The 20,873-nt window shown below is 38.8% G+C and overlaps 1 protein-coding gene across 1 annotated transcript in view; it reads right to left on the bottom strand.

The window, feature by feature from the left end:
* Window positions 1–20,873, bottom strand: part of LRRC7 (leucine rich repeat containing 7) — a 380,912-nt gene that overhangs the window by 114,511 nt on the left and 245,528 nt on the right. Inside the window, exons 9-11 of the mRNA XM_006754436.1 lie at window positions 19,020–19,094; window positions 13,130–13,274; window positions 6,746–6,818 (exon numbers count right to left, since the gene is read on the bottom strand). Coding sequence (XP_006754499.1) covers window positions 6,746–6,818; window positions 13,130–13,274; window positions 19,020–19,094 — 293 coding nt within the window. The remainder of the gene's footprint in view (window positions 1–6,745; window positions 6,819–13,129; window positions 13,275–19,019; window positions 19,095–20,873) is intronic.

Here is a 20,873-nt window from a genome sequence, read left to right as displayed (position 1 = left end):
GAGAATCATCGATCAGCTGCCTCCTGCATACTCCCTACTGGGTATGTGCCCGCAACCAAGGTACATGCCCTTGACTGGAATCGAACCTGGGACCCTCGAGTCCTCAGGCCAATGCTCTATCCACTGAGCCAAACCAGCTAGGGCAGGTAACATATTTTTATACAAAGTAACTATGTTTTCCAAAACAAAAACATTGAGTGAGAGGAGTGACATTCTTTTTATTTTTGCAAATCTTTCAATGTTGGCTTAATAATAGCCAATTGGATTCTCTTACATACTTATATATTCAATATGTTGGGGTACATTGCTTTGAGTGAATTATATAAAATAAATCCAGCCTCACATAGATATGTAGTTGCAAAGGGAGAAAACTTTTAAACCCTTTTAAAATAATTGTTGTTATTATTATTATTTTTTGCTATTACACCAAAACTCAACAGTGTCAGTTTCTTAGGGGATAATTGCAATGTGCAATCTGAAACTATATTAATGGACTTTTCTTTCTCTTTATACCAATACATTAAAATCAACTGGTCTGTTTTCCATTTTGAACGGGTCTCTTATTCATGTCAGATTTTATAACTCATGGATTAGTTGTTTGAAAAACGTTGCTTCACTGAATTAAACAAATTTCCCAAATGTTGGCACATTTCATAATATCAGAAAAACCTTTAAGTATTGGGAAGCTTTCAAGCTCACAGCAGCAGATAAAATTTTCCCAAATTCTGATTTTTGCTTAATAGCTCTAATTTTATTGTTGGCAACAAACACTGTCAGTTGTTTTCTTGAACTGTCAAGCTCACTTTGTTCATTTTTGGCAAAATGTGTGCCAAACACCCAAGTCTAAATGACCCAGTTTGTCAGTTCTTCTTCTTTTTTAATAGACATTATGTTTTTAGAGCTGTTTTAGGTTCACAGAACAATTGAGCAGAAGAGATAGAGTTTTCCTGTATGCTCCCTACTGCGTTATAAAAAAAAAGTTCTGCTTTTGTGATTTGACTAATCTAACACTTCCCTTTTATTTTCCCTGAAACAGTAATCAGAGGATGATGAAGGCACTGAAAATAACTTTAAAAAGTGAGCTTTTATGATAAGATTATTAACCTTTATCCCTGTAAACTGGTATCAACCTTTGAATTAATTAGGCCCATTTATCTTTGATAATTCTTTTTCATACTTTTAAGGAAAAAAAGTATCAATATTTTTCAATTATTTTATTTTTAAAATTTTTATTGTTGAGACTATTACAGATAGTCCCCTTATACATCAGCTGACTCCTGCACAGCCCCTACTGGGGATAGAGCCCAGAACCCAGGCATGTGCTTAACCAGAGTTGAACCATGACCTCCTAGTTCATAGTTTGGTGTTCAATCACTGAACCATGCCAGCTGGGCTATTTTTTCCTCCTCTTCCTCCTTCTCCTCCTTCCTAACTGCTTTTCTCTTGCTTCTTTTAAGATTCTCTCTTTGTCTTTTGCCCTTGGCATTTTAATTATGCATATAAGTTCTTTGGTTAATCTCTTCCTGCTTCTCACATCCTCTGCCCCCTTCCCTCTGTTCCATGTTTCCATACCTCTGGTTCTATTTTATTCATCAATTTATTTTATTCATTAGATTCCTTGCTCATTTATTTTGATTTTTAGATTCAATTGTTGATAGATATGTATTTATTGCCATTTTATTATTCATTTAAAATACCTTTACTATTAAAAGTATTATATACGTCCCCTTGTTGTTCATATTATATATATATAGGAAGTTTTCTGTCATTATTTTTTTTTCAAATAGGTTTTCAGTATCTTGCTCCCTCTATTCTCTGCCTGGCACCCTTATAATGCAAATGATGGTATTGTCCCAGAGGATCCTTACACTATCTTCATATTTTTTGATTCTTTTTTCTTTTTGCTCTTCTGATTGGGTGTATTTTGCTTTCTCATATTCCAAATCATTGATTTGAGTCTCAGAATCCTCTACTCTACTGTTGAATCCCTGGAAATTATCCTTTATTTCAGTTAGTGCATGCTTAATTTCTGACTGGTTCTTTTTCATGCCTTTAAAATTCTCACTAAGATCCTTGAAAATCTTACTAAGTCCCTTGAAAATCTCACTAAGGTCCTTGAGCAACCTTATAACCATTGTTTTGAACTCTGTATCTAGTAGTTTGCTTGCTTCCATTTCATTTAGTTCTTTTTCTGGAGATTTCTTCTATTTTTTTCATTTGTGACATGTTTCTTTGTCTCTGCATTTTGGCTGTTTCCCTGTGTTTGTTTCTATGTACTGGGTAGAGCTGCTATGTCTCTTGGAATTGGTAGAGTGGTCTTGTGTAGTAGGTATCCTGTAGGGCCCAGTGACTCAGCCTCTCCAATCACCTGAACTGGGCACATTAGGTGTGCCCCTGTGTGGGCTGTGTGCACAGTCTTTTTGTATTTGAGCCTTGACTGTTGGTGTCACTGGGAGAAATTAACCTCCAGGCCAATTGGCTGTGATGACCAGCTGCAACTATAGTGGAAGAGTTGCTGTGCAGGAGTTATCCTCACTGAGCAGTCTGTAGATGGCTTCCATGTGTTCCATGTGTTTGGCATGGAAGTGAGGCCAAGCTGTCCTAGGTCTTTTTTTTTTTAAGTTCTTTATTGTTGAAAGTATTACATATGTCCCCTTTCCTCCCCATTGTCCTCTTCCAGCCTACCCCCAGCTCCATACTCAGCCTTTAACACGCCCTATTGTCTGTGTCCATTGGTTATGCTTATATGCATACAAGCTTTTTTGTTGATCTCTCTCCCCCCACCCACGCCCCCTGCCTTTCCTCTGATGTTTGACAGTCTGTTTGATGATTCTATTCCTCTGGATCTTTTTTTTTTGTTCATTAGTTTATGTTGTTCATTATATTCCACAATGAGTGAGATTATCTGATACTTATATTTCTCTGACTGGCTTATTTTGATTGGCATAATGCTCTCCAGGTCCATCTATGCTGTTGTAAATGGTAAGAGTTCTTTCTTTTTTTATAGCAGCCTAGTTGTAAATTGCGCTTGCTATGAACAGAGGGGTGCGTATGTTCTTTCTGATTGGTGTTTCTGATTTCTTGGGATATATTCCTAGAAGTGGGATCACTGGGTCAAATGGGTCAAATTTTTAATTTTTTGAGGAAACTCCATACTGTTCTCCACAGTGGCTGCACCAGTCTTTATTCTCACCAGCAGTACATGAGGGCTCCTTTTCCTCCTCATCCTCACCAGCACTTGTCATTTGTCGATGATAGCCATTCTGACTGGTGTGAAGTGGTATTTTATTGTTTTGATTTGCATCTCTCAATCATTAGTGACTTTGAGCATGTTTTCATATGCTTCTTGGCCTTCTATATGTCCACTTTTAAGAAGTTTTTATTTAGGTCCTTTGCCCATTTTTTGATTGGATTGTTTATCTTCCTTTTGTTAAGTTGTCTGAGTTCCCTGTAAATGTTGGAGATTAAACCCTTATCGGATATAACCTTGGCAAATATGTTCTCCCATGCAGTGGGCTTTCTTGTTATTTTGTTGATGGTTTCTTTTGCTGTGCAGAAGCTTTTTATTTTGATGCCCATTTGTTTATTTTCTCCTTAGTTTCTATTGTCCTAGGAGATGTGTCGGTAAACATATTGCTTCAAGCTATATCTGATATTTTGCTGCCTATGGATTTTACTAAGATTTTTATGGTTTCCAATTTTACATTTAAGACTTTTTTCCATTTTGAGTTTATTTTTGTGTATGGTGTAAGTTCGTGGTCAAGTTTCATTTTTTTGCATGTATCTGTCCAATTTTCCCAGCACCATTTATTGAAGAGACTGTCTTGACCCCATTGTATGCTCTTGCCTCCTTTGTCAAATATTATTTGAGCATAAAGGTTTGGATCAATTTCTGGGTTCTCTGTTCTGTTCCTTTGGTCTATATGCTTGTTCTTGTGCTAGTACCAGGCTGTTTTGAGCACAGTGGCTTTGTGATATAACGTTGTGATAAAACTTGATGTACAGTATTGTGATCCTTCCAAATTTGTTCTTTTTTTTTTTTCAAGATTGTTGCAACTATTTTTTTTGTTTTGTTTTTTATTCCATATAAATTTTTGGAGAGTTTGTTCTAGGTCTGTGAAATATACCATTGGTATTTTAATAGGGATTGCATTGAATTTTTAGATTATTTTGGCTAGTATGGACATTTTCATGATGTTGATTCTACCGATCCATGAACACAATATATTCTTCCACATGTTTATATCTCCCTCTACCTCTTTTTTCAACAACCTGTAGTTTGCTTAATAATGCTTATTTCAAGTACAGGTCTTTTATCTGTAGGTTTTTCATATAAGGCTTTTATTATGTTGAGGTATGATCCCTCTATTCCCACTTTGATGAGAGTTTTGATGAAGAAAGGGTGCCTTTTATTGATAGGTATGGGGCAGGCTGATGCCAGCTGCTGCTTGTTTGAGAGATTTTAGGAATCTCTGAAACCTGAGCCAGAACAGGCCATTCATATAGAAAAACCACTGAAAACAGCTTGGGTGGGGCTGTAAATTGGATGGGGCAGGGTCTCATGGATCACCAGGGCAGATCAAACAGTGAGAGACAGGCTGATAGAAATTTAGATATGGCTGCCAGTTATCTCTGCTATGGGGTGGGGGTGTCTCAGCATAGGAACAATGTCCCCCTGTGAGCACCTGTGTCTGGGAGAAGGCTGCCCCAAGTTCTTGCTCCAATGACAGACACTTCAGCTCCTTCCTATATGTCCTTGGATCTCCCTGAGCCATTGCCCCAGCATTGGAGTTTAGAGGGACGAGTCCATGTAAGTTTGTGTGCTGGCCCTTTAAAAGGAACTGCCAGAGTCTCTAGCAACCTCTGCATCACTCAGCCATAATCCCTGATGGTTTTTATAGCCTGAAATTATGGGGAAGGGTCTGGAGAGAGAAGCCCTGGAACTCTGAGCTAGGGGTCTGCTGTGGGGCTGTGACCCTTTGCTCCTGATGGGAGGCATCCACAGCCAAAATATCCCTCCTGATTGAAAAAAACACCACACGTGGGTATTGACCTGCCCGTTCCAAGCTTCCACCCCTCCTATCTGTCTTGATGTATTTTCTTTACTTCTCTAGCTGTAGGACTTCTTTTAGCTAGATTTCAGGTAGTTCTGAATGATAGTTATTCTATATTTTAGTTGTAATTTTGATATGGTTGTGGAAGGTAGCAAGCATTCCAGACACCTATTGCCACCATGTTGGTTCTCTCCAAAAAGTATCAATTTTTAAAAACTAAAATGAAAACTAAATATTTAAATAACCTAGCATAAAATTTACTTGCATACTGAAAAAGAAACTTTTTTTGGTCTGTTTTTACATTATCAAAACTCTTTAACTTATCTTCACAGAGCTAGAGTTATTAGTTTATATAAATTTATATAAGAAATATGAACATAAGTGGTAAAATACCAATCATAACTTTAGTAGAGATAAATGAAGTTGAATTCATTATTGATCTAACAGGAAAGATTAGTGCCTAAGAAAATAATAAGATAGGAAAGCCTTTAAAAGGCATCAGGCTGATAAAGATAATTATTTTTTGTACCCTTAAAGAAAGTAAATATGGCTCTACTTTATATTGGAGAAAATGAAAGTAATTGTAGAACAAAACATATGGTATAGTAAGGACACAAAAATATTAAAAAATGATTGAGACTTATTACTCCCCAAAGTCTGAACATTAGAATTTGAATTTAGCCAATGAAATTTTCCATATCAGTGGTTACTTGCCAACGTGGGGTGAAGTAAAGTGGAAAAGGCACCAGAAAACCTTTGGGATTGAAGGATATTTTCACTATCATGATGGTGGCAATGGTTTCATGCCTTTTTGTCTATGTCAAAACTTATTGCATTGTAAACTTTAAATATATGCAGCTTATTGGATGTCAGTTATACTTAATAAATATGTTTTTTAAAACTTTCCCCACCCCAAGTACACCCAAATCTGTTAAATTACAGAGTTATATAATTCTTCATTGAGATGTGGATCAAGATCCCTATAAAATGGTCTTACATAATTTCAGAATGAAGACCACCTTATTGATTTCTCACTTTATATAAGTTGTAGACAAAAGCATTTCAGTGAAACACTGGTAAGAATATATATTTCTTAAATAATTGAGAACCAAATGCTAAAGTCAACAAAAAATTAGATATAAATTGCTCTCAAATAAATAACGTATGTTTTATCCTTAAAATGCAATGCTAACCTTTCATCTTGAAACTTTTAAACAGTGCAAGCTAAAACAGATGGTTATCTCCTTAACTTCTAAAATACATTATAATTCTATAAATATCAAATATTACTAATAATGTAATGGTAACATATACATAATGCACATTAAATTGATTTTTTAAAGGCATTCAAATGAATTTAGAGTTACTTCAGAGTCAAAACATCAAATTAATAATGTGTAAGATTAAGGGCAAGAGTATAATTGAAGGTTGGGTAATCACTTTCTTATGAAAGAGTCATGGTTAAGCATTTCTCATGATTTTATATAGTTGGGTGTCAATGTGATATTTAGGTACAAAACTAAATTAAGATATATGAAATCTATAACTAAATAAAATATGGTCTAAAATAAGTTTGCATATGAATAAGATTATTGGTATCTGTAGTGGAAAATGTTTTGAATTTAAAAACTCAACCAATCCTTCTGTTTCTGGCTTCAGAGAGGCTGACTGTGTGAAACTTTGGCACTTACTTTCCAATTGTATTGGGTAACATTGTAAGTTGATTGTCGTCCACTTTCAGAGTAGTTAGTTTTTTCAACAGTCCTAAAACAGAGAAGTTTTATTAATATACAAGAACAGATTTCTGATGGAAAATGCACTATAAAAGAGATAAAATAATTACTTGTGATGAATGTTTGTTATGCTAATTGGCTGCACTCTGCTTATATAAACCTACAAGCTGATATCTGTGTGCAGTCTAGTTTTGACTTTCCAGTTGCAAAAAATTACTTATGTCAACAGGAGTTCAAGTTCATCAATGCAGACAAGTAAACAAAACATAGGGCTCCATAGAAACTTGAGTTGACAGTAATACTGCCACATTTCCATTTTCTGTTATGCAGCAAATGGACCAGATGAAATTTTTCAAGGCAGATGTGACTTAATATTAAATTAACTCCTAAGCACTAATAACTAACATTCCTGTTATCATACAAATGGAAAACAAATCCGAATTAAGCCCAATAATTAACAAATGGGTACTGAATTAGTACAATGCAGTGGTTATAATTATAGACTTGGAAAATTACAACATATGACGTCATACTCTTTTTGTTACCATAAAACCTTGACTTGGATCAGCAGTAAGCACAAAAAGTTGAAAATGTAATACACTATGCAGAATTTGCCAAGAATGAAATTTCAACTCTTTATCTCTGCTGTCTGATTTATGCTTTCCACACCCATATTGCTTGCTCTACTCCCACGGTTTTAATGAATATTAACCACAGAGTAATTGAGAACTACTTCCTTTATCCAGCTATAGCATCTACATTAATAACAGATGAATATGTAAATTGACCATACCTCCACGACACCCCATAACCAATGAGGAGAAAATATGCAAATTAGTGGGACAAAGATGGCGGTGGCCACAGAGCCAGCCAGAGCAGGTGGGAGGCTTGGGTTGCCCCTGGCAACAGAGGAAGCCAAGCTTCCCACCTGCTTGGACTGGCAGCCGAAGGACGGGCCTGTGGGCGGCGACCATGGAGCCGGCCTGGACGCATGGGAGGCTTGGGTTGCCAGGGCCGGCCGCTGAGGGAGGGGCCTACAAATGGCCCAAAGCCCCTCACCCAGGCTGGCCACACCACCATGGGGTGAGGGTCCCCACTGGGGGGTGTGCCCAGCCCCCAAACAGCCTTAGAAGGAAAAGCCTGGCAACCCAGGCTTCCAGCTGGCCCTGGCCTCCACTCAAGGAGGGGCTGGGGGCCTGGGTCACCAGGGGGCGTGGACAGCCTGAAAACAGCCCTCAGCCCCTTACCCAGGCTGGCCAGGCACCCCAGCTGGGACCCCACCCTGAACGGGCTGTGGCCAGCCTGAAAACCACCCTCAGCCCCTTACCAAGGCTGGCCACGACCCCCCAATGGGGACCCTCATCCAATGGGGGCATGGCTGGCCTGCAAACCACCATAAGCCCCTCACTCAGACCGCCCTGTCCCCCAAGGGAACACCCACCCTGATCCGGGACACCCTTCAGGGCAAACCAGCTGGCCCCCACCCATGCACCAGGCCTCTATCTATACTAATAAAAGGGTAATATGCTAATTAGACTGGGAGACCTTCCAGGAGACCTCCCGGACATTCTTCTGGACAAAGCCAGAGGTAGAAGCAGTAAGGGGCCAAGAGGGGAAGGCAGTTGTATATGATCAGGCCAGCAGGGGAGCAGTTGGGGGTGATCAGGCTGGCAGGGGGGAGGCAGTTGGGGGCAAGCTGGTTGGCAGGGGGGCAGTTGGGGGCAAGCAGGCGGGCAGGCAGAGTGGTTAGGGGTAATCAGGCAGGCAGGCAGGTGAGCAGTTAGGAGCCAGCAGTCCGGATTGTGAGAGGGATCCCAGATTGAAAAGGGTGCAGGCAGGGCTGAGGGACACCCCCCCCCCCTCATGCACGAATTTCATGCACTGGGCCACTAGTAACATACAATATCAATATGGCTTAAATAGCCAAAATCCAAGGGCAAAGGATTAATAGCTGGCTAATTTTTTTTGTTTTACATTAGAAATATGCACATATATTCTAGACTACTTGTTTTGCAGAAAACTTGTTCTGATGGTTACGAGTTTGTGTTTGGGAAAAGCCGTTAAGCAAAGTAAAACAGATTTTTTAGTGAAGTTTTTCTAGGAGTTTTTAATATATTACTGTAGCAATGTGTCTGTCCAAAGTTACGGCATTTGTGTATGTACCTGAGGATTATCTCATACAAGCAGTGTTTTGTGAACAGGCTTTGAGAAGATGATGCCCACCTATTGTAAGTATTGTAAGGATTCCGTAAAGGCCTAGAGTAAGTCACAAAAATTCTGAAATAAAGCTGTGGCTGCACTTTAAATTGCAGTATGATCGGTTACACAGTCTTCAGAGGCACTCACAATCTCTACTCTGAGGGAGAGAAATGTGATCCCTGTCAGACTGCTTGGAAAAAATGCCCGTAATATTTAGAGCTTAATACATCAGCTCGTGACCCCAGGACGCAGTACTGAAAACAGCCCAGCATCTGAAAACGAGGACAATGCACATTGGGGTCATTTATCTCTGAAGCTGGGACACCCACAGCCATATTCATCTCTGTTCAAATGGTGACTGAGTCACCTTAGCTTCTCTGGTGTGCTTGTTAAAATATCAACCTTGAACGTGTAAAAGAACTCCTGAGCTTGCTCATCAATTGTGAAAGGAAAACAGGACTATGACTCATAGGTAAATTTTCTATGACTTGTTAACTCTGATCAAACTGGTGGAGCTGGAGGAGGGCTGATTTTCTCAACATCACTTGACGGGGTCACAGGAAGTTTTGGGCTGAGCCAACACCAGGAAGCCAGCTAGGTCTCAAAGCCTTCTTTAAGAGAATTGCAGTCCCCAGGTGTGATGTAGTAGTGAGAAAATTGTGAGTCAGGTTAAGGATTCAGGCCAAAAGATTGATGTAATAGATGTTTCTAAAGAATGGGGGAGTGGCTCTGACAATTGACAGACGTTTCTACAGCTTTGAAAGTAGAAGCAAGTTAGGCCTCCCTGCTTAGTTCCATGTTGGTGAATTGGAACCTCACTCATTTGTGATGTGGTTACTTTGTCACTCATATATTCCATCCAAGAGGCACTTTTTGGACAGATACCGGAGCTTTTGTAGGCACCTGATTGCCCTTGGTATTAGGCCAGTGGCCTCACCATCATTGCTACTCATTATTTTCCTCTGGCAGATAATTCCTTCACTGCATTTCTATATCACATCTGCTTGGACTCTCCTTGTCTACCTTACAGGAACCCAAAGTATTTCATCTTATTCTTTGCCTTCTACCGGCACTCTTCTCCAAGTCCCAACCTCTTTATCCTATATTCCAAACCAGGAAGTACTAAAGAGAAAGAAAAAGGAGGCCTTTTACCATGATTTTAGCTATTAATATGTAATTACTAGTAAATATATTTAAATATTAATGTAATTTATTTAATACTGTAGCTAATACTTACATGAAATTTATACACATGTAATAGAATTTTAAAAGCCTAAATACTGTGCACTCATTCAATCTAAGATTATAATAATAATTATATTATTATAACAGCTAATATTGAGTACTTACTATGTTCCAGGTATTATTGCAAGCAATGTTACATAGATTAATTCATTTATTCTTCAAGGTCACACAGCTAGCAGAAAAGCCAGAATCTGAACTGCTAATTTCCTAGCCTACTTTCTTAAAGGAAGATAGTTTAAGCAAATAATTACAACATATTTTATCTCTTTATGTGATATTTTTATTTCCAGGATTTCTAATTGGTTATATTTTAAAATAACTACCTGTTCTTAGTCATAGCTTCTGTTTTTATTTTATAAGTTATTATTTTGAGACAAACATTTTTCTTCCTTTTATCTATTTGAAGATCTAAACATACTTAAACTCTTTTTTTATATTGCTTGATGACTTCAGTTTCCCTTGGGTAAACTTTCCTACTTGTTTGAATATTCAAATTGCCATAATAATATTAGCTTAAATTTCTTTTGGTTTACATGCTCATTTGTGAGGGTGAATGTATTCTCATTATCTATGCTCACCCCTGCCTGTCTGGCAGTTTCATGATTATCTCCACCTGACCCTCATGTTTCTGGAGTTCAGAACTAGGTCTTACATTAGCAACACGGTGTTCTCATCCCATGTGGATATTGCAAATCTAGTCCAAACCAGCTTGTGACTAGCCACAGTTTCCAGCAGTGAATCTTTATATGTTCTTGCCTTCCACCCTAGCTTCACATATTAGCTGTAGGGTTTTGCAGCAGTCTCTCTTCACAGATAACGGGTTCCTTCTTCAATCTCCTATAAATTTGAGTTCCCTTGTTATGTTTAAGGTCTTTTTTTTTTCACAGCAGGAAAGGAATGTAAGTCTGCCACTGCTGTTTGAGGTCTGGAGTCTCTCAGGCCTGGGGTTACTGGTATGTTTTTATTCTATCTCAGGTTAAGGTGGGTGTTCATTCTTCTTAAGTATGTCTAAATTATTTTATTTTCTGAATATCTGAGGAGCACTTACCATACACCAGTTATAGTTCTTGGTATCAACGAAGCAGTAACGATATGAGTTATTTTTCTATTCTCATTATGTCTTTGAAGAGGTATGAAGTGGTGTTTGAGTAGGAGTGTATCTTGACTGGAGAATGCTCTTTCTACCATTATACTACCTTACCTTCTATTGCACAAAAGAATATTTCCTAAACTTGCTTGATCATAGGTTTGATTTAGGATGTTTAATAAACATACAGATTAGAGGGCTTATCACAAACTTATTGAATAAGAATTTTCAGAGTGAGAGTATGGAAATGTGTAAGTGTTTAATAAAGCACTCAGATAAGTCTTATGACGGAGCAGATTGGAGAAATCTATACTAATAAAAGGGTAATATGCTAATTAGACCAGACATCTTCTGGACATCCATCCAGATGTCCTTCCGGAAAAAGCCATGGTGGCAGGGGCCAAGGCAGAAGCAGTTAGGGGTGATCAGGCTGGCAGGGGAGAGCAGTTAGGGGTGACCAGGTCAGCAGGGGAGGGCATTTAAGGGTGACCAGGCCAGCAGGGGAGGGCAGGTAGGGGTGACCAGGCTGGCAGGCAGAGGCAGGTGACCAGGCAGGCAGGGGAGCAGTTAGGGGAGGCTAGGCCGGCAGGCAGAGGTGGTCAGGGGCTATCAGGCAAGCTGGAAGAGGCAGTTAGGTGCTATCAGGCAGGCAGGGGAGCAGTTAGGAGAGCAGTTAGGGGCATCAGGCAAATAGGCAAAGCGGTTAGGGGTGATCAGGCAGTCAGGTGAGCGGTTAGGAGCCAATGGTCCTGGATTGAGAGAGGGATATCCGACTGCCTAAACCAGCAGTTGGACATTTCCTGAGGGGTCCTGGATTGGAGAGGGTCCAGGCTGGGCTGAGGGACGCTCCCTGCCCTGCCACCCTCATGCATGAATTTTGTGCACAGGGCCTCTAGTAATGTTATAAATATGTGATTATATAAATCAAAAGTCATCAAATTGAGAAGGAAAAGAAAAGCTATCCTGTCTTGTTAAAATTACATTCTCAATTAGCCTGAACATGGAAGTAATAAGATACTAAAGAATAATTTGGGAAACTACCTTGTCTTCTAGCTTCCCTTCAACCAGGCTGTCTCAGTTGTGACTTAATTTTCAGAAGGATTAATAAGTTCCAGAACATATGACATGTTTAATTCAGAGTGTTAAAAACCATATTCCAAAGTTAAGTTATTTGATGATCACCCTACTTGATGAGTTCTCTCATAAATAATAGCAAGATAACTATGCAAAAAATTTACTCATTATTTAAATTAGATTCTTTTATTATTCTACTAATATAAAAATTTAAAACAAAAGTGGATTGAATGCTTAATATATACTAACAAATTATCTGCCCTCATGAATCTCAGCATGTAAAAGACAATATGTCTTTTTAAAATAATAGAAAATAAAATAAAGATATTTTATATTTATTGTATATTTATCTTATTTCTAGATCACAGCAATGTTACAAGAGTATCAAAAATAGATTATAGCTACACTATGTAAATAGAAGCTACTATAATAAAATTATTCTAAATCTAAGATATATATACTCCTTACAATAACATTTTCAGTTAGGAGATCTGAAAAAATTTAAATATATCAATTTAGTAAGATCATTTTCATAAGAGAGCCTTCTTGAATTTGATAACGAGTTACCATCTCATTTTAAGATAACAGTAAAATACTATTTTTCCATCTTGAATAATGAACTTGCTAATTTATTAATATCAAGCTAACAGTATATTCCCCACATCTACAGACAAACTATACTGCCAAGAAAGAAAATTACATATTTGACAAACATTTATGGCAAAATATATTCTCACCTATAGAGTCCGGCAACTGTTGCAACATATTGGATGACAGTAAGAGGTCCTCAAGGGCTTCACATCCGGAAATGTCCATGTCCACTGTTTCTATCCTGTTTTTTGACATATCCAGGTACACCAACATCTTTAACTTCCCTATAGACTTGATGACATTGCATAAACTCAGGGTTAGCTGAGAAACTTTCAAAAGACATTTTAAAGTTGTAAAAACCACAAATTAATTTTAAAAGAAGCTACAACAATAACAAGTGTTGGCAAGAATGTGCAGAAACTATAACGCTTCTACATCACTAGTAGAAACATAAAATGGTGCATCCACTTTGGAAAAAACAGTTTGGCAATTCTTTGAAATGTTAAATTAGAGTTTCTATATGATTCAGTAATCCCTAGGTATGTATTCAAGAATGAAACATATGTCTACACAAAAGCACGAATGTTCGAAGCAGTATCATTCACAATAGCCAAAAAGTGGACACAATCCAACTGTCCATTAATTGACAAATAGATAAATACAATGTGGTATATCTGCATGTGGAAATATTATTTATAAAATAAGTACTGAAACATGCTACAAAATATATGAACCTTGAAAACATATGCAATGAAAGATGCTAGTCACAAAAGTCCACCCATTGTATGATTCCATTATATGGCTATCCAGAATAGACTGACTTAAAGGGAGTAGATAGGGTTGCTAGAGGCTGGGGGAAGAAGGGAGTGGGAGTGACTGCTAATGGCGTCAGGGTTTCTTTTAGAGGTAATGGAAATGTTCTAAATTTAGATTTTGGTGATGACTGCACATCTATATGAGTGTTCTAAAAACCAATGAATTGCATTCTTTAAATGGGCGAATTTTATGATATGTGAATTATATCTCAATACAGCAGTTAAAAACACGCACAGCAATAATCTCAAAGTTGCCACTGAATTAAATAACATGAAGTTGCTACCAGAGCACCATATGTTGACATGTTGACTCTTAAAATTTCAAATGCATAAGAAAGGTTTTACACGGTGCTTTGGACTTTACACTAAGCAGATTCAATATTTTGTTCACTTAACAATACTTTTTGAGGATCTACTGTGAGTTAGGGCTTGTGTTATATACCAGAGAACAACCATGACGAAGTCGGCTAAGGATGGGGAGAGACTGGCCATGATACAGACAAAGCCTTTATCATGAAGGAGCTCAGAGTAATGAAGGAAACCATCAAATAAACGAATGATTATCATACCCTGCGATATGGCACTGAAAAAAGCATGTAGGGAATGCCACAGAAGGATAGGCCTGCAAATTGCCTGGAAGACACTGCTCGTCAAGAAGAGAAGAACCCGTACATGGAAGAGAGAACAGCCCATACATTCCCAGAGGAGTGTGAGAAAGCACGGCATGTTTGCGGAAGGTGAGAAATTCAAAGTGACAGCATATCGTGATGAAGTTAGGATGATAAGAAGCCAGCTGTTAAAAGGCCTTACATGTTACGCGGGGAGATATGCACTCTATCTAACAGGCACGGAAAGCCGTTCAGGGCTTTTCAGATGAAAAATGACATGACTGGACTTGTGCTTGGAAATAATAACTTCAGGGAATTGTAAGGAGAAGATTCGTGACTGGAGTCAGAGTGACTCATCAGGAAGATCTGGAAGCAGTTTAGCGGAGGAGGTGAGAGGGACCTGAATTCATGCAGAAGTGAGGATGAAGGGGCAATGGACTCAAGAGAGATGTCGAAGTGGGATGATTGAGTAACTGATCGCTGAGCAGGGGGCAGGAATCAAGTCAGACCTTGGGCAGAAAGCGAACAGTAATGGCTTAGTAGAGACAATGGACAATGGGACTTCAAGCAAGATGAAAGTCTTAAGTTACCTTGTCTTGCAAATAAATGTCTCACACATATCAGTGTTCAGTGGTTCATCTGCTTAGCCTACCTGTGTACACTTTACTATAGCGTGTCTACTTATTTGAAAAAGTATCAATAACCAAATACAGAAAATAAATTCATTACAAACACAAGCTCACGGCTGGCACTGTGCTAAGTACTTTATATTTATTTTTTGATTTAATACTTTATATTCTTGCCGCTCAAAATGTGCTTCGCAGACCAGCAGCACTGGCGCCACCTGGGGGCTTGTCTGTAATTTGACGCTTAGACCCACTCCAGACCTACGGAGCCAGAATCTGCCCTTTCACTCACATTAAAGCTTAGAGGTTCAGGACTGTTACCCATTGGGTTCCCTGGGAAGCAGAGACAAAGAGAAGCTTATGAGAGAGTGTTCTTAGAGTCAATAACAGTGGGAAGAAAGACGTAAGGAAGGACGTAGGATTGGGCAGATGAAGAAGTTGGGCTGTGATCAGGTCTTGAGGAAGTTTTCAGCTGACCCTTTATGGAGCACTGAAGTGGGAATTGCCTTAAAGTTGTCCTGAGTTGGGTGAAGGGGCCAGGCTTTTACATCCCTACATGGATTGGTCATTGGATGGAGGTCTCCCAGAATAGGGGTGTGACCCTGGGTGAGGAGTTTCTTTTCAGCTGAAGGCAATTCCTGAAGAGGGTGGGGAGCTGCAAGCAGTATTCCCAGAAGCTGGGGAAATAGAGTAAGCTCTTCATTCCAGGAGGGTGATGCAGCATCGACTGCAAGTAACCTTCCAAGGTTATCCCATTATTAAGGGGTAGAGCTAAACTTAAACTCACCTTTATTGGATTACTCACTACAAAGCCTATTGATTATATTGGCAGTTCTGCCCTCTAACTCCCAAAGTAACACAGCACTATGGCTCTAGCCCTGCTCCCTCCACTCCCAACAGTGGAAACAAAGTTAGGAAGTAGGTTAATACTTGCCAGACTAGGAACTGAGTACTTTGGGTGAGTCAGGCCAGAGAGCTGAGCTGCTCCCCATGCCTAGCAATATGTCATTTGGAAAAATACTGTCACTTTACTTACAGCTTTCCACCCCAAGGAACTATTATGTTGCCTTATCTCATTCTTCTCTTCTGGTGAGCAAGGGAAAAATGATATATGTGTTTATGTGTGTGTGTGTATCTTTTGTTCCTTTATTAGGAGCAACTTTCTTCTTTGAAGCTTCTTTCATTGCTATCTCTAGGACAACTCAATATTTTGGTTTAAAGTTTCTAAACATCTTTTAAAAAAAGCAAAACAAAATAATTCTTTGGCGTTTCTTTTTAATTATTCGAAACTCTCACTCTCAAGTACCTTATAAAGGCAATAGTATCTTAGAGTGAAAGAGGTCTTGAGTCCCAGTATCTCAGAGTCCTTGAGGATATGGAGTGTCCCTCCAACAGCCCTTTGGACAGCGAGGCCGTGGTGAACAGTGGAGAGCAAATGGGAAGAGCAGAAGCCATCACAAGCAAAACAAGACATTGAAGTTTGTTTAAAAATAATTGTGGACTCAATACATTGTCTAGTCATATTTTGGTTGATTGATCTCAGAGTGATGGTCACAAGACAGTTACATAGAAGAACAATTTTTCATCATTATCTGTTTGCTTCTCTGATGTATGAAAACTACAGTGGAAAAATGATTCTACAATTATTTAAAAAGTACATTACCTTAACGTATTATGATCGATGAACTAATAAGAAAATAAACTTGCTTTTATTCTTGTGTCTTATGACACTAAATTTTTAGGATTAATCATTCTGTGAAACAGACACATAGGCTGAAAACCACATTCAAGATTAGTCTTTCAAAGTCATGTGCTTCTAGGTAATTGTGTAACAGCTGTTTGCCAGCACTGAAATGAGAAAGCCACACCTGTTTGACAGGGGAGCTGTGGGGTATTTCCACAAGTAGTGTAGCAAAATGTGTAATTCAAGTGTACTCGCTAACATAAGAGATCTGCTTAAAGTTGTTTGATACAAAAAAAAATCTCCTATTGAAACAGACAAATTAAGCAGCATTATCTGTTTTACAGATTTCATATTACCTTGCCATTTAAATAATAAGCTTACTAAGGGATTTGAGATCTGAATTAGTTTGCAAGATTAGATTTTGGGAATGTAAAGATTGTGAAAAGCAAAATAAACCTAATTCTCATTTGTACCTTCTACTAATTCTCTAGCGATAAAACTTGGAACATCATAGTGAACAACAGCCTGGGGAGTTGGTGCGCATTACAGTTCCACCATTTACCGGCTGTGTGACCTTGGGGCAGTCACTTAGTTATTTACTCTTTCCATTTCAGTTTCCTCATCTGTAACAGGGGGATCGTAAAAACCATTTTCATAGTTATTATGAGGATTCAATGAGTCAGTATTTGTAAAACACCTAGATAGATGCCTAGCCCATGATAAATGCTGTGTGTTTTGAATAAATGAATAAACACAGTGAAGAAACATGTAGAAACATCTTGATTCCTCGATCTTGCACAGGAAATTGATGAGGACCTTACCTGTGTTGCCCCAGGATGTGTACATACCTTCAATATGGCACAGATCAGGCTGTACTGTGTGTAGTGGAATCCAGATCTTTCTCTCTGTTATGTGTGAGTGAGCTCCTCAAACAAATATATTCAAGATCATTGAATATATTATCTTTGTAACCTTGACATTAGGATAGTTTCTGGTTCAGACGGGTGTATTTGTAAATGGTTTTTGAATAACAATAAATAGGAGATATGCATGCTTTTTTGGTTTGTGTCTGCGATGATGGCAGAAATGTATTTTTCGATAAGAAAAGAAAGCATTTTCGCCCTAATCTTTTGGCAGATTTTCTCCTTTATGTGGTCTCAGGCTTGTTCAAAAGAGAATAAGCTTCTTGTTCCTGTTGCTTTTGTAATCATTTAAAGAAATCTTCAATGTCAATTCAAAAGAGGAATAAAATTGGCTTCGGGAACGTGCAGCTAAATCTCAGTGGTGGAAGAAGGATTATGAATCTTCTGCCCTGGCTAATTAGCCTAATGGAGGAAGTTTGGAGTTGGCTATCACCACTGGGAGCCTTGTGGCTGCTGTGTGTGTGTACACATGCTTATTTTAAAAATATATTTTTGTTGATTTTAGAGAGGAAGCGGGGGTGGGGAGGATGGGGAGGAGAGAGAGATAGAAATATCAATGATGAGAGAGAATCATTGATTGGCTGCCTTCTGCACACCTGGGGATTGAGCCTGCAGCCCAGGCATGTGCCCTGACCAGGAATCAGAAGAGAATCGTGACCTCCTGGTTCATAGGTGGATGGATGCTCAACCACTGAGCCACGCTGGCCAGCCTACACATGCTTATTTGAATGTATGCATTGTGATAGGCAGAGGCAATGTTTTATCGAAAGTCATTCTTTCACTGGATGGAAAAGGAAGGAATAGTCACACTAGATGAGTTGGTTGGCAAATCTGCTCAGGAGACACTGGACAGCCCATTAATTGAGGGAAAAATTTGACTATAATTTTACTTTCTGGTGTTACACTGTATAATCCTTGCCATTTTAAAAAAATTCAAATGGGTTTTACTAAATATCACCTGAACTAAGAAAGATTTTTTTATTTTGTGGAAGAGATCTAACAATATGATCAGAAACCATTTTCTAATTACCAAGAAGAATAAGGATGATTGCACAAAACAAAGAGTTGGTGTTGTATATGGCATTTCTGTTTTTACAATATAACAATATAAAATTTAAAGATAACACATGCAGAAAGAGATGACAAATATACTCCTAAGAGAACAAGAGAAGTCTTTTATACATTTTACATACCTGTAACAGCCATGAAGGGTACATGAAATGCTTAAAAACAAGTTACTGAGAAACACTTGGTAACTGAACACTCCTAACAAATGTTTTACTACTTTGAAATGCAAACACTGAGATTTAACAGTATCTTCAATTGCAGTTAGTATATAACACAGATGCTGGACAACATGGTATAATAAAACTTACATACCCCAGGTAGCACTTGCAATGCGTTATTATCCATCCACAACTCCCTTAAATTTTGTATTTGATCCAGAACTTCAGGCTGGGAGAGAAGTGGGAAGAAAGGAAAGAGGAGAAGAAACCAAATTAATCTTTTCTTATTACAGTATAAGGTATAATTTCTTGGTCTGGAACTTATATTTGGGAATCTAATGTTAATCCTCTAAGAAATTCCAAATTTAACAAACCTTTAGCAAAACTGGTGGTCCCCAAGTTAGCCAACCTAGAATTAATCTGAAAACAATCAGAACGACCTTTAAAAAACATGCTGCTGGGTATCAGTATGAAATTGCCTCCCCAGGAGAGTTGTGTGTTTCACATATTAGTTCTTTTTTAAAAAATATTTTTTATTGATTTCAGGGAGAGGGAGAGAGAAAATGATGAGAGTCACCTGCTGAGGATTGGGCCTACAACTCAGACATGCGCCCTGACTGGGAATCGAACCTGGTTCATAGGTTGATGCTCAACCACTGAGCCACACTGGCTGGGCTCACATTCTAGTTCTTAATACACAGACAATTGCATTTTTTATTTAATCAAACTGCTTACCTGAATTCTAAAAAAAAATAAAAATGTATTCTCCTTTAACACCCTATAATTATCATTTGGAGCATTTATTACACTCTATTCAATAAGTGCATTGTTTCTGTGCACAGGTGGGGTCCGGTTGGCCACCCTGATGGGGGCCCATTGGGCCAGGCTGCAGGGGGAGGGATAACGAGCGGTTGGCTCCTGATTGGGTGGGAGGGCAGTAGGGGGTGGTGCCAGCCAGGGGGAGGGGCTGTGGGAAGTTGGCCAGCTAGCCCTGCCCTCAATTGGGGTGTTGGGAGCTAATTGGGAGCAGGGTTGGCTGGGGGGCGGGGATCGGGGCACAGATCAGGCTGGTTGGCTGCCTCAGTGTGCATCATAGCCATCGGTTGTTCCGGTTGTTCTGGTTGTTCCGCCAGTCCAGTCACTGGACTTTTATATATATAGAAAAGCTTTTGAAGGGCAGAAAAATATTTGTTTTTTAATCATTACAACCTCATATCCCCATTTGCCACAGTACCAGACACACAGTAGGTTTTTATCATATGTGTTAGTGCCTTACATACTCCCCTCCAGGAATTACATTACCATGAGGTGATGACAATATGAATAAGACGCACTCATTTTTTAAAATTAATCTTTATTGTTGAGATTATTATAGATGTTCCTCTTTTCCTCCCCATAGCTCCCCTCCACCGGGTTCCCACCCCACCCCAGGCCCTCGTCACCCTATTGTCTGTGTCCATAGGTATTGCCTACATGCATATAAGATCTTTGACTAATCATTTCCCACACCCCCTTCTCTCTGAGAATCATCAGTCTATTCCATTTCCATGCCCCTGATTCTATTCCATCCACCAGTTTATCCTGTTCATTAGATTTTTTAAAAATTAAATCTTTATTGTTCAGATTATTACAGTTGTTCCTCTTTTTTCCCCTCATAGCTCCCCTCCACCCGGTTCCTACCTCACTCTCTGCCCTTACTCCCTCCCCCTCCCACTGTCCTCATCCATAGGTATATGATTTTTTTCCAGTCTCTTCCCACACCCTCACACCCCTTTCCCCCCAAGAATTGTCAGTCCACTCCCTTTCTATGCCCCTGATTCTATTATATTCACCAGTTTATTCTGTTGGTCAGATTTTTTATTCACTTGATTTTTAAATTCACTTGTTGATAGATATGTATTTGTTATTAATAATTTTTATCTTTACCTTTTTCTTCTTCTTCCTCTTCTTACAGGATACCTTTCAGCATTTCATATAATACTGGTTTGGTTGTGATAAACTCCTTTAG

This window comes from Myotis davidii, unplaced genomic scaffold, assembly GCF_000327345.1.
Source record: "Myotis davidii unplaced genomic scaffold, ASM32734v1 scaffold1193, whole genome shotgun sequence".
NCBI classification, from domain to species: domain Eukaryota; kingdom Metazoa; phylum Chordata; class Mammalia; order Chiroptera; family Vespertilionidae; genus Myotis; species Myotis davidii.
The sequence above is the reverse complement of the archived record's forward strand: the minus strand, read 5'-3'. Positions and strand labels throughout refer to the sequence as shown.